The 15,121-nt window shown below is 42.8% G+C and overlaps 2 protein-coding genes across 2 annotated transcripts in view; one reads left to right on the top strand and one right to left on the bottom strand.

The window, feature by feature from the left end:
• Positions 1–2,718, top strand: part of ptn (pleiotrophin) — a 34,621-nt gene extending 31,903 nt beyond the window's left edge. Inside the window, exon 5 of the mRNA XM_018729932.2 lies at positions 1,581–2,718. Within this exon, the coding sequence (XP_018585448.1) occupies positions 1,581–1,636 (56 nt within the window). The 3' untranslated portion in view covers positions 1,637–2,718. The remainder of the gene's footprint in view (positions 1–1,580) is intronic.
• A 5,073-nt stretch (positions 2,719–7,791) lies between these two features.
• Positions 7,792–15,121, bottom strand: part of chrm2a (cholinergic receptor, muscarinic 2a) — a 64,086-nt gene continuing 56,756 nt past the window's right edge. The window contains exon 2 of the mRNA XM_018729787.1: positions 7,792–11,278. Coding sequence (XP_018585303.1) covers positions 9,708–11,216 — 1,509 coding nt within the window. The 5' untranslated portion in view covers positions 11,217–11,278 and the 3' untranslated portion in view covers positions 7,792–9,707. The remainder of the gene's footprint in view (positions 11,279–15,121) is intronic.

The raw sequence follows: 15,121 nt of genomic DNA, 5'->3' as shown, positions 1-15,121 counted from the left end.
GTGCTGGCATTCTGCCTTGTACTTAGACGTAAGTTCAAACAAGTCTGATGTGTCACCCCAGTACTAGTGAGTAACTCCACAGAGTACTGTTGCTTACAGTGCTGCTTGAAATTTACCACAAAATTGTTATTTAATAAGAACCATTTTACATTTATTTATTTAGCTGGCACTTCTCTCCAAAACAGCTGACAACCTTAAACTTCTTACAATTATCTATCCATTTGAACATAATTTTACTGGACCAATTCAGGGTAAGTACCTTGCTGAAGGGTACTACAGCTAGAGGTGGGATTCAAACCTGCGACCTATGGGTAGGTGTGTACTTACCAGAAGTTGTCTAATTACCACACCTGGTAGCTGTGCAATGACCAGTTCAATTGTTGGTTTAGAGGAAATCATATGTGTAGTCGAAAAACAGAAGTAGAGCAAGTGCAAAATTAAGTGAACCCCAAGTTACACTAGTTAAAGTAGATAAGTAGAATCAGCAGTGTAAATCATAATCACTTATCAATTTTTTAAGTTTGTTTTAAGATTTAGATTTTGTAAGTTTGTTTTAATATTTTACATTTATCTGACACTTTTTCTAAAGTGAAGGACAAAGTTAAGGTTCTTATAATTATTTACCAATTTACACAGCTGGGTAATTTTACTGGAGTAATTTATGGTAAGTGCTGCGTGTTGCTCGAGGGTTCTACAGCTGGAGGTGGGAATCAGATCTGCGATCTTTGGGTCCAATACTTTCAAGCAACACTCTGTATCTGCTGGTCCCCCACTAGTCCCCGAGAACCTGTCGCACTCCCTGGTGTTGTATAGTTATATAGAATAAGTGTAATAAAATAACAGACATTAACAGCTTCACACACCTGTGGTGAGAACCACGCACGGAGAGCTAAGAGAAAGGACCGGAACAAGTCCCTCGGCGTTTGTTTGAGTGAACGAGAGAGCGATAAGGAGAAGGGCTTTACCATCAGCAGATGATTAGTAGATTGGACCATCCGAACAGAGTAGTCGCTCTCTGGGTGACCGCAGCAGCCGAGATCGATATTTGTGTGTTCATAGCCACCAACCGTGAGTCTTACCGTGAAGACGAAACTCATTTTTGACATTCTCTAGTTTATGTTCTCATTACTGAAATCCTTACATCCTGCTAGTGACCATATAGGTTTTACCTAATATCTGATTGCATATATCTGACAATATATCTATATCTGATTGCCTAATCATATATCATCTACCATGCATATCATAATATATCTAATATCTGATTGCCTAATATCTGGCTGCGAAAGGTTTAGTCCTTTAGCTATGACATCATGTAGAATCACGATTTTCATGGACCGGTACCTTTTGCTTCATTTTCTTAATCATCTGTGTAATAACTCCCAGAATTATATTTATTGGATTCCAAGCAAGCTAAAGAGGGAACTAGATGCGATGAAAATGAATGAAGAGCACACCCTTTCGCACGCCCTCTCGGGGAAGGTTTTGCATCATCGCCAGCGTCTCCGTGTTTCACGAAATAACAAAGACGCTTAAACGATTCCTTAAATACGACCCAGAGACTCCCCGTTTCCTTGCAGACTCCAAGAAGCCGAAGCGGGAGGGGAAGAAGAAGGACCGTACACTGATGGACTAGCAGTGTGGTTTCAAAAGTCCAGCACACCCGTCCGGGCTCCGGCGTCTGCTCGGCCCACCAACAGGTCACCGGCTCGGCGGTACCACAAGAGGAGAGGGGTGCATTTCAGTGAAACTGTATGATGTGATTTATTCGTTCTCCTACTATCTGATAGCGAGACAACAGTAGCTTCTTTTAATTGCTTTCTTACTGAACCATATAAAGGGATCGGGCCAGTACTAAACCACTCTTAATAATCTTCCGGTAACATAAATATTGTAAATTATGTATGTACGCTCTGCCTAGGTGGTGGTTTGTGAACAGCTTCCGTAGTTAGTCAGACGTAGAATTGTCAAGTCGTCCTTGTGGTCTACGCGATCTTTGCTATCTGTGGTGTTCTTAGCGGTTCCATGTACTGTACCTAAACTGCAGGCTTTTCAAAACTATAATGTTAACTCAGGAGTTTCTGAAAAGCTTTTTGAGTTTCTTTGATATCACACGATGTTTCGTTTTCGTCCTTCTGCTGCCCCCATCCTCATATTGATCATTCATCGTGTTCGCGGCTTCCGAAACACGCGTCGCGATTCCCACGCCACGCGTGCGCTGGTGTCACGTCTGCGGACCCTTGCGAGTGTTTTATGATGATAGGATCGTTTCCACATTTCTCATTTTCATAGTGTCCAGGTGCAAGAGTCTCAGTTTTACTTACCATCACTGTTCTGACTTTTCATGCATTTTCCTCCTTTCTTAGCTTTTTGGCAATAAATATGCGGTGGAAGGCGTTTAGAAAATGAAATAATTTTGCAAAATAAAGTTCAATGTTAAGTCATTTCAAAGGATTATAATTATTTTAAGGTTTTAACTCATACAACCTTGTGTATGAAGTTATGATTTCATTTTAACTGACTAGAAATATGTGCATATGCTTTGCTGTTATGTCCAAAATAAGTAGCCTTTTTAGTTTGGTTTATGTAACACCTCACATACAGTATGTCACCTCTACCACTGAAGGGTGTAAAACAAGGAAGCAGGAACTGTGGTTTTACCTGGAGTCTGTACCCATTTTATTACATCACACTTTTGCTAATAAATTTGTTGTTGAAATACATATGCTATTTGTGTTTATTTTTAACCTTTATTACATTTTTATTACAAATGTAGCAATGAAGTTCATGCAAAAGTTTAGATTTTTTGATGCGTGTCATTTTTAAGATGCATTCTTTCAGGCTGGTAATATATAAAATTAAAAAGTCATGTCAAGTGTTCTATTTATTACGTGTGACACTGCATTGTCTATCATTGTATAACAAATCACAGCATATGATGAATCATTAGCTTTCGTAAATCAGATGAGTTATTCAGATATTCTTTATTTACACAGAAAGCAATTTTTTTGAATCAGTCTTTTAATTTTCAACCTTATGCTTATTTACAAATCAACTGGCGATTTTTTAATGGAAAGCCTACCAAATAATCATTCATGATTTCTTTATTGAGATTTTTTAGTTATTGCGACTTGCTGACAAAACTGGACATCCTAACCGACATACGGGTGCGCATATACTGGAAAAACACCCACAAATACACTGTGATTTAATTTCAGCTGACTGAATCTGTTTTTAAAGAATATGGTACAACGTATCCATTGAATATATCATTTTACAGGATCATAAGAAGTCTGATAAAATACCCCAGAAGGCAAAAAAAAAAAAAGAAAACAAAAACGTTAAAAAGCTTGAGAAAAAAAAAAAAAAAAATCAGAGTATTGTGCATGAGGATGATATGGTAGTGGGTGAGAAGGCTGAGAAAGCGTGGGAAAGGGCACATTGCAGTTACTACTGAACACATGTATTTACATTTTAACTGTAGCTTTTAAGCATTACATGTAATGCGTGCTCTATTTACAATGAAAATAATGTGCTGTCAAGAGGTTTTCTATGCAGGAGCCACAAGTCACTGGATGACAGCATGGCGGGTGACGATCTAGAGGCTGTAGGTGGCTCACGACACACGTCCTGTACACGTGTGACGGAAGGCAAAGTTCATCGCCGCACCCCCTATCCGGTGACAGATTTTTGAAAATCCAGGATGTGGAGTAAGTGGGAATTCTCCTTGAGTGCTCTTCCTCCGAGGTCATTTGCTGTTCTCATTGGTGCTCTCTCTACATTTCTTAGCTGCGTGTAAAACGCCTGCCCTCTCTTTCTTTAAGAGCACTTGATCCGCTTCCAGACGCGAAATCTTTCACGCTAGATGCCGCAGTTTTTACCGGTGGTCTTCGTCCCTCGTTCATCCGAAAGGACACCGGTGGAGAACTTCTGTACTTATGTGGCCAAGCATGAGCTCAGATACCCGATTTACCTCTGGTTTGCTCGCAGGATTACTTTCTAAGTGCACGCAGGGTATACATATTTGAGCTTTGCCACTCCATGACGGAGCATGGTTTTTGGATTCCGTACATGAGCGAAATCGAAAAGTAAACATATAGGCAGAAGAAATACAAAAGTCTGCTTTGAGTTTCAATGTTAAGTCCAGACAATTGTTTGTCCAGTTAGGACTTCTTTAGGCTGTCTGTCCCTTTGGTTACACTCCCATCCTCTCCTGGTCCATCATCAGAAAGTCCAGCCTCTTGGTTTGTGCCACGACACTGTAAGTTAGGATGTAACTTCGATTCTTTCGGAATGGCCTCTGAGATGAAACGAGACCTTTGCTCCTCGATTCCAAATATTTCACACTTTCGAATCCTTACAGTTTTTTCCCACTGAAAGTTACATCAAATTTCATCATGTACAAGTAAACTTAATATATACAGTACATTTGTGCAACATAACATTGTCGACATACGCAGGTGAAATTCCGTACAAAAACATGAACTGTTTGCTCTCATCATGTATCTTTGAGTGCTTATTGTCGTTGACTGATGAGTCTCGGACAGTATGATATCGAGTGTCTCTGTATGAGATGCTGTCTATTTTGGGGATGGGAGTAAATCTGTCTCACCGCTTGGAATCCTGGGAGGAGATATTTATTGTGTTGTGTCTTCCTCGTCATAAAGTTGTCTTCACATGTGTTTTAATTTACAGTTTGTGAAATTAAGTTACAAACAGTACCTGTTCATGCTTAACAGGTTTCATACTCACACACAAAGACTCTTTCCCTCTCTCTCTCTCACTCTTACACACACACACACACACACACACACACACACAGACACACACAAGATATCGGTCTATGTGATTCTATATCAGACAGCAGCACATCACCGCTGTATGTGCTGCAAAAGTGTCACAGATAGCCTCCAGGGATGGATCACAAGCATTTTAAACACACTGAACATGATGCTTTGTGACAGTAGATACATAGTTCTATTAATTATGTACAAGTTGTAACACATGTATATGCATACATAATGATTCGTATAATCAGAACTGCATGTACCTGCATAAAACAAATCTTTCAGAATAATTGATGAACAAATATTCTTTTTGACAGCAATACATAATTCTGGCTTCATTATATGTCATGTACAGCAGGTTCTTAAATCAAAGCACTAACAGTTCGGATGGGTTTCCATAAATAAAACATTTATATTACCTCATAATGTATTATGAACACATGAATTATGAATTATGCACATGTTCAAAAGAAAAATTGCCATGACAATCTGAATTGCTTTTTGTGGTCAGTAGCACGTAATTCCCAAGCAGTGATCACAGTTGATATAATGTGCTTTAGGTAATTCTTTGGCAATGGGGGCAAGTCTTTGTCCGTAACCACACTATTGCCCAGACCCACAGACTTGCCATATTAAAAAAGAAATATGGACTATTTACATATATTTACATAACTAACCCCCCTCCACAATAATTATAATAATTCCTGCAACAAATAATGTGGAATTCATAACTTGTCTAAAAATGCATTTCATAGTAAACTGTCAAACTACATTTAAAGTCAAAAGCAATAAAAAGATATATTTTAAAACTGCACACATTACAACCAAAAATTACTTGTGTATATGAAGACGGCGTTGGCTGAATTTACATATGTATATGTTATAAGGCACTTGCTCAGTTGCGCACTGCAAGCTCTTACCAAGGCATCGAAGACTCTTTTCTGAGCCAATAAGAGGAGCAGGACTGGGTAAATTGGGAAAGAGGGCCACTGCTATAGAAGAAGGAAATAGTTGGCGTACAGGAAAGTCAAGCCCCATAAAAAAAAAACATTTAGAGGAAGTATATTCAGAAATGCCTTGATGGATTTCAGATATTAAATTAAATCTTCATGAAGGCTCAGTCAGCAAACTGGGTCATGACAAAGTGTCCCACTGCTGCTCACTTTCCTTTCATTGCTGACAAATAAGCGAGTCTCTTGTTTTCATCGAAGAATTGAACACAGATTAAAAACATTTAATATTATAAGTGGAGAATTTTTGATCATAACTCCCAAATGTTCAGCAAAGGCCACTGCCTTGTCTCTGAGCATTCGACAGGTGTTCCTCATCTTCTAGAAACAGGTAGTTAGGAGCGGCATAGAAAACTGACCAGGCAGTGGCTGTCCAGGAGCAGGGCTGCCCACAACCGTCCTAAAATAAGTGAACCAATTTCTTCCCGAAGCGGTATGTTTAAATGGTAGAAAATTATGATCGTTATAGTTTGCACATAAGAAATATGATTTTTAGCCCTTTGGAAGCCGTCATTTAACCCAACCACCATCACTCAGATGATGCGAACAAAATGTCGATTTTGGACAATATTTTCCACTGACAAGGGGTGTTTCACACATCAAAGTAATGTCTGTAAAAGCAGAGTTTTTAACTATGTAAAGAAATAATATGTCTTCCATAATTATGAGCATGGAGGGAACTTATGGAATTCCTCTGAATGATCACCGACTCAGCTACACTTCATGAAAGAAGGTCAGAGGACATGCTTCCATGCTCTCTGTACAGCTACCAAGGCAGACATGCAACACCCTCCTCGCACGCCAACATATGCCCACCAAGAGTGACCCCCATCATCTACTTTTTAATGAAATCGCTCACAGCCCACCTGGGGTTTTGCTTATGGGATGAGGGGCTTTACCGTGCAAACTTCGGGCCCCTCGTCATTGCGTGCGTGCGTGTGTGTGCGTGAGAGAGAGAATTGGCATGAGTTTGTGTACATCGCAAAATCTATAAATGGCAACGGCACCACTTAAGACCGAGAAGGCCTGTAATTAGGTGCTTAAGGGATACATGGGTCACTGAGAGTGTGCGCCCTCCTCCTTTCTCCTGTCATCCAACACTGAGTTATCAATGTTTGGCCCAGGACACCCTGCTGCAGCCATCCTAGAGTGCAATTATATTCCTTTGGTAGCACTCATGCAACAGCTTAGTCGGAGATTAATCAAAAATTTGAGAAAGCTCGGAGGCTGTTGCCAGCTGCTCAGACGTATGACAGATGATACCCAGAGACAGGTCCACTTATCACGGTGACAAATGCCTGGATTGTGTACTTGGATAAATGCCTCCCAAGTGCTGCTGGGACCATGGGCCAGGCCGAAGGCCCTTGGCATGTGCTGAGACTGAGTGGCACGCCCAGTGGCTACCTACTGCCACCCAGCTGCGTGGACCATGCATTCATCTGCATTAGCGACTTCATGTGTTCGTTATTTAAAATCACAGCGCGAGTAATTAACGCCACACTGTTTCCTACATTAATTCCTCTTTCCCCTCGTGGCGCGTTTTTAATTAATTAATTAATTAATTAATTAATACTTACATTTCATTACTGATTCTGTTGCTTCACAAGTCTTATTATAGAGAGCAGTTCAAAGTGTCGCCATTTGTATTTATTTTTCATGCGTGCCTGAACACGAACACATTAGCAGAGGGTAGGAAAAATAACCGAATCAGCGAGACAGTGAGAAGTGAATGATGTGGTTTTCTCGCCGAACCGCTCATGCTGGTTCCATCAGTGGTTCAGCGGCACAGTCGTAATAAAATGGACCATCCAATGTGGTATATGGACATGCCCGGTAAATGATGCTTTAATCCGTGAGACCCAAGGTCTGGCAGGCCTTCATTCTGTATCTTCAGCCAAAAAACTAAAATTATGGAACCCCTTATTGGATTTATTTTTGATTCTGTTATTACTATTATTATTATTATTATTATTTATTATTATTTATGTGTATTTTTTAAAAAAAATAAATGATCAATTTACACAATGATTTTAAGAGACTATGAAAGGACTGGATGGATGTTCCATGAGTGTTGCATACGGGTGCCCTTATACAACAGTATTGGTATGATGGTTTAAGGGTTTCTATCTGAACTGAGAACAAAATTGTACGGTTAAAAGATGATGCAGCGCCTGTTGGATATTTGTGATGACAACTTACATACACATTTATAACATAAACTAGCCCTTTGAATCACTAGGCAGTTACCTGTGATTAAGTTATAGTCCCCATTCAAGGGTGATAACATAAGAAATCTAAAACACGATTGAGCAAGTGCGTTCATATCAAGCCATCAACAGTGTCCTTTGTGCCCAGAAGATGTCTGATATCTGAGGAACAGTATCCTAACTCACAGTCCCGCTTCCCTCCGCTTTTACATCTGCACGCCGGACAGACTGCATGGATTAACTGAATATTTCCATCCATAGGGCAAATACGTGTGCAGCCATGCGTCTCCAATTTTTATTTTTTTTTAAAAAAACTTTTAGACGCTTAAAAGTCAGTAGAGGAACATGCCTTAAATCAAAAAGGCATGAACTGGTGGCATTAGGGTCTGACACCTTCAGTCCTGTCGTTTTACTGAAAACAATCCACTGCGATATTTTCTCACAGTTCCTAACAAAGGTACATGTTTATTGATGTGGTATTAATAGTAACAGCAAGTAGGGTACATTTCTGTAGTTTTTACCATGAAGCTGTACCCTGTTTTGATCCTTAACTGGACATGGATAATATATATTGCTGCAATGTATAACCTCAGACACCCAACTGTAATCGCTCCTTCTTCAAGGAAAAAATCCTTCAAGGGAAAGATTCACCCAGGACACACTGAAAATGGGCTGTTTCGGTAACAGATTGTATCCCTTCGACTCTGTTTGTTTTTTCTTTTTTTTATTGCTAGACACTTCCGAGGGTTTGGCGTGAAGAACAAGATTTGTCGGTATGAGGATCGTAATTCCTCTCTCTGACACTGAAAGTGAAGCTGAGGGGCTTTTATCTGTCTGTCACTGGTGGTCCCTTTGAAGGATGTGAATGAGCCATCCCTGGAGGTGTCTCACCGTTAGAGGCCCCTGGACATCAGTACGCCATCAGGGCTCCTTCTATTCTGCTGTCGGGCGCTTCGGTGGAAACATCACGCCGTGAGGACCAACAACTTGGAGCGTGTGCTGAGGTTCTGCTGAAACAGTGCTGTGAGTTTGCTTTTGGTATAGTGTTCCATCACTCCCCACACCACTCATACCCACACATGCACTTGCACACAGTCGCATCATGTAATTATATATGTACACATATATACAGGTGTAGTGTTTACTGAATTACAAACACAAGGTTTGTATATCCAGTCAGCCCTATATTCCCATAGAATAGGTGAAGTATTTAACAGTGCAGAAGTTCCAAAGCTAGATCCTTCACTCTCTTGACTGATCCTATTGTCCCAAGGTGTCCCAGTGTGCCTTTAATTCTGATTTGTTGTGTTTGTGCGTGCTGCCAATATGCACGTCGCATCCATCTCTGCACATTTTCAAGCAAATGAAGCCAACCGCGTTTCGGTACATCGTAATTTTAGTAATTTTGTCTCCGTTGAAAATCAGTATCCAATTCAATAACGGTTGTGTTGTTCTTTTGTTATTCAAGACATGTGCTTTTTTTGTTTTATACCAGACATTTCCATTTTCTTCACGCCTCATAATTTTTTCACTGTTTCAATGACCCTATTGCTGCATTCCAGAATCTTCTGTGCACTGTAGTAAAAGAGCAGGCAATGCGTTACTCCTCACCTGTTTGAATGTCTATAAAGTGCTAGACGAGGTTATAGAAAAAATAAAGAAAAATGAAGAAAATGTCACAAAACTAAATGCCATACTTGTGTTCATCTAGTGGATCTAATGTTCTTGTACTGGCAGAGAAGGAGGTGTTTAAAAGTCTTTTTGAAAGTGACGTTGCAGAGGGCGTAGCAGGCAGGGTTGATCGTGCTGTTGATGTAGCAGAGCCAGTAGCCAATGGTCCACACCGTAGTGGGAATGCAGCTGGAGCAGAATGTGTTGATGAGCACCATGACGTTGTAGGGCGTCCAGGTAACCACGAAGGCCACCAAGATGGCCATGATGGTCCGTGTGACCTTCTTCTCACGCGAAGGTGCTGACTTCTTCTTCTTGTGGGGCGGCTGCTTAGTCATCTTCACAATCTTCCTCGTCACCAGATTCTGCTTTTCTGCACCAGGTACAATCTCCACGGTGGTGCTGGATGCTGTGTAGCAGTCTCCCTTTGGCGACTTGGTCACGATCTTGATGCAGGTGAGCTTGGAGGCACCGCTCTTGGCCCGAAGGCGTGGTGGAGGCTGACTTGGGCTGGCGCTGCAGTTCTCCTTCTGCAGCACCGTTTCGTCATCTTTCAGGTTAGATGCCCCTGCACTGACAGAAGAAGAGTCGTTGGAGCTCTCCTTCTCCTCGCTCTGCCCGAAGACTACCGTCGTGCCTTCGTCCACCTCACCGTTTCCATCTCCTGAAGTTGTGGATGGGCCTCTGCCATTCTGCAGCTTGCTGTCAGTTTTATTGGTGGTTTTCTCTGCGTTTTGACTTTGGTTTCTCTCTATGTCCCCTGATGCCAGGTTATTGTTGTTGGGCTTGGAGACATGACTCTGCACCTGACCGGGTGATAGCAGGGCCTCTTGCTGGGCACCAGAGGGCTTGCGAGTGTCCTTCTTCACACGGCTCTTGCTGGCCCGGGAGATCTGCCAGTACAGAACTGTCATAATGATGACAGGCAGGTAGAAGGCAGCAATGGCAGTGCCAAAGGTGACCGCAGCGTTGGAAAAGAACTGGATGTAGCACTCCCTTTCAGGCACGGTCCGTCCCCCTACGATGAACTGCCAGAAGAGAATGGCTGGTGCCCACAGGATAAAGGACAGAACCCAGGCTGCTGCAATCATCATTCCTGCCATCTTGGTTGTCCTTTTCACAGGGTAGCTCAGTGGCTTGGTTACGCAGAAGTATCTGTCAAAGCTGATAATTAGCAGGTTCATGACAGAGGCATTACTTACGACATAGTCTAATGCCAGCCACAGATCACACACTACTGGCCCCAGTGGCCAGTAGCCAATCACGATGTAGACAGTGTACAAGTTCATGGAGCAAAGCCCAATAATGAGGTCTGCACATGCAAGGCTGAACAGGAAGTAGTTATTGACAGTCTGCAGGCTCCTGTTGACCTTAATGGAGAGCATCACCAAGATGTTCCCAATCACTGTGACAAGGCTGAGAGACCCAGCCACCAGGACGATGAACACCACCTCCACTGTCTTGTACGGACTCTCCGGCAACAGGGTGCCTGCGTTGTCCTCTTCAGAGCCATTGGAATTCGAAATGTTGGACATCTCCATTTCATAGAATCAGCAGTGTTCTTCCACAGATTGCTGGGTCAAGGCTTCAGAACCTTCTACACCTAGAGACGAAGCAGAAGGAGTTTCCATAGTTAATTCGTTATGTGCCAGCTTAGCACTTCAAAAATAAAAGAAGAGGAGAACTTTAGATGTTTCACTGGAATTTCTCTCTAGCTGCAACAGTTACAGAGTTCAGTCACAGTGACCAGCAGGCTCAAAACCCTCACAGTTACTTTACCGCTTTAAATCGCACAACCCATGTTCCAAAGGGATAATATGATGATAATACATGAACAGGAGCAGAACGAGTTTAAATCAGTCTAATCCTGTAAGATGTGTCTGCTGTGTTGCATTCATTGACCCGTCAGCGCTTATACCCTACAGTTATTTTACATAAAGCAAACGGAGCACTTTTGACCTCAGATGCTGTCCTTTTGCATACCACTTGTTATCTTTGCATATAACCTTTTCCATATTCCTTTTGTGTAAACATCCAATGTCATTGGTTACAGAACGATAATACGAAACTGCAATGAAATGGGTTTAACTGTGAGAGAAGCAACCTCGGCTTGACTCACAGCTTGCACTCCTTTTCTGTTGTTATACAACTGATGGGCTAGCTCTTCTTAGTGACAGGCTGTGAGGACATCTCTGGAGCAGGGAAGCGGGGTGAAAAGATGACAAAGCTTGGGTTCTCGTCGGCACATCAGCCGAGCACACGGTGTGCCGATGCCTGCGCCTGGGTGTACGTCCAATCCGTTTCCGTGATGAGCATTCTGTCTGCTGATCTTGTCATATGATCGAGGCGTGGGCACTAGATCAGAAGATCATGGGTGTGTGCGCATGCCATGCGCTCCTGCGCCACCCCGCACCCCCACTGTCTACAGGGGCATTGACTCCAGATGCCACACGCTCAGTGAGTTGAATCACAGAAAGCAGCCACCTCAGGAGGCCTGCCAGCACCGTGCGGGGCTGCAGCTGCTCATCTGCAGATAAACGTCCCCGCTCACGCGCTTAAATTGGAGGTGCCAAGAATGGCGACGCGATTGCGGTGCTACGGGGGCAGCTCCCGCTCTTGGAAAACCACTGGCTTCCTTTCAATCACCTTGGGTGGTCCTCACTGACCTAGACAAGCCTGCCCTGAAGGCCACGGCAACATTGGCCAACTCCTAACATCTCAAGAAATAATAAAAAAGCATGCATCTTATCTGACGCCATCACTTCACACAACGTTGGAGGCAGTGAGGGCCTCCAGTACGGCGCCTGTCGCACCACTTTCATGTGGACTACACACCTGCGGGTTAGAACACGTTCTCTGATGTTTCACTCTCAACTTGGAGAGTGCAGACCAGATGCGTTTGGGGCTGGAGTTTGAAGTGGTGAAAATCGATAGTCGGATTACCTTCTTCCTCGCGCCCGCTGTCACAAAGCTTCTGGCTGTGCTATCTTTCCCTGGGAGGAAAGTACCCACCGCGTTGCAGAGATGGACCATTTACTTCCGAAAGGAATAAAGATTGTTTGAACTCTGCTCCTGACTTCAGTCCAGCAAAACACGCAATTTACCGGCGCTGTCGATGTATCCAAGTCAGCTTGAAAGTGCCACTAACTTCCTGTAACTCCCCTTCTTTTCATTGTCACTTCTTCCTTCTTCCTCGGTTTAAACAGCAGTTCTTGCATACCAACCTTTTTCAAGCTATAGTTACCAAATTCTGCAAGGAGCTTCAGTTCGTTGGACGGTATCTTATCTTACATATACATAATTTACAGGGCACATATTTGATTTGAACATTAAATCAGATTTTGACAATTCAGGCCTCATGAATGCTGCTGAGCTTCACTGGGATGGCATGTTCAGAAGAAGCTCTGGCTCCATCGGGTGGCCAAGCACCGATACTGCCGCCCCTACGACCATGACTTTGTCTTCCATTGGGTTGTTTCTTTTGTCCCCAGACATCGAGAAATGGTTCGCACGTTACTGACAAGCCGTTTGACCGCTGGTAGGCTGCTGCGCATTCAAGATAGATGCAATGGCTTGAGAACTCTCCAGTCACTGCAACAGTCATTTCACCTAGCCTCACTAATCCCCGGTGAAAAAAGACATAACAAGAGGCACCTGGGTGGAGGCCACAGTAACAATGGCAGAAACAGGAATCACTTATGGCTACTGCTGAAGTGGTTGATGGTACCAGTGCAGCAATTTACCCACTGACTGCTCTCTGGACGTTTGGTCTTTGAAAGGTCTCCGTGTTCCCCATCTACCTTCAAAACCCAAGAAAAGTCAAAGGTTTTCCACACCCACAAGGCCAAGCTGCCCTCTCTTACTGGAGGTATCGAGTTTTCCGCTAAGATGAAAGATTCTACTGACCTAAGAAGAGGTTTACTCTACTACTATGCTTTCACAAAATAGGCAGATGGAAGACATTCCCCACTAGACAAAGAGTTCAGGTAGCTATCTGATTGTACAACAGCTGCAACGATTTGTTATGAAAGAAGATAAAGAAATATATATATCATGCCCCTATTCCAGAGAAGAGGGCCAGCTGTCAAGAGACTCTTGGCCGTGCCGTGAAGATACCCTCCTGCTCGAGTTCCACACCTTCGTAATTAGTTTGCTTTTGATAAATTTTTTTAGGAGGACATCTCAAACAGTCAGTGGCAGACAGCTGTGAGAGCAGGGATTTAGCACAGGATCAGATGAAGCCCTTTCTACAACGTGTCACTGCTTCCTCTGCTAACAATACAGTATTTCCCCAGCGACCCTCTGTGACAAGAGCTCAGCACCGAGACATTGGTTCCATCAAGTGTTTTTCTATGATAGGAGCAGCAGAGACTTCCAATATCCTTCCACCCAGGCAGAGCGGTACCACGGGTCTGATTAGTGGCACAGGACGAATGGGATCTTAAGTTAAATTAAGGTGATCTCAACAAAATTACCACAAGGGTGCCATACATTCCAGGCTGTGAAACTCAGGGTGCCAGGTAAAAAGTACATCGGAGCTAGAGTGAGACTTTGGGTTAATTTGCAGATAATATACAATGAGGACTAATGGCCCAGATGACAGGATTTTGGATCGACTTGAGTACAGTTAAGAAAAATCCTATTTGTACCGAACATATTATATAGTCAGTAATTAAGTTCCTGTACAAAGGTTTCAGTGTTCATATTTTATTTCTTTGGATCCCTTTTACAGTTGCACCTTTTAAGAGAGCCCTCTTCATTTTTCGCTCTTTAGATCCTAAGACGAATGGTGTGAGGAGTCAACGGCATGTACTTTGCTGCGTATAGTGGTAAAAAAACTCAGCGAACTGACTCACCAGAGCTGAAAATGGAGCCTTGAGGGAGCTGGGCTGTTCCTGCGACATGTCCTTACGTCACAGCTTTTAAAAAAAATACAGTATATACAGGTGGTCCTCAATTTATGATGTTTCAACTTACGATTTTTCGACTTTACCATGGTGAGCTGGCGATAGACATTCAGTAGAAACCGTACTTCGAATTTTGATTTTTTTTCCCTGAAAAGCGATATGAGGTTCGATACTCTCTCATGACGCTGGGCAGCGGCAGCGGTTCGCATCTCCCAGTCTGACACGCAGAGGCGTGCATTAGGTGTATTAAACGTATTTTCGAATTACGATATTTCCGACTTACGAAGGATTTTGCAGAACATAACCCCTTTGTAAATCGGGGACCACCTGTATATAAATATATATATATGTATACGAACACACACTAACTGTACTCAAGCGCAATTTAACAGACTAAACAACAACAATGTTTAGGTGATTCGAGTGTTAGTGGAGAATCATATCGACGCACTTGGGGCAACCATCATGCCATGCTGGTCCTACTGCACTGTTGGCTGCAAGGCACGCCTGGAATACACAGAACTACAGGACTCCCCGGA

Source organism: Scleropages formosus, chromosome 21, assembly GCF_900964775.1.
Source record: "Scleropages formosus chromosome 21, fSclFor1.1, whole genome shotgun sequence".
NCBI classification, from domain to species: domain Eukaryota; kingdom Metazoa; phylum Chordata; class Actinopteri; order Osteoglossiformes; family Osteoglossidae; genus Scleropages; species Scleropages formosus.
Note: the sequence above shows the minus strand (reverse complement) of the source record. Positions and strands in the feature narration are given on the sequence as shown.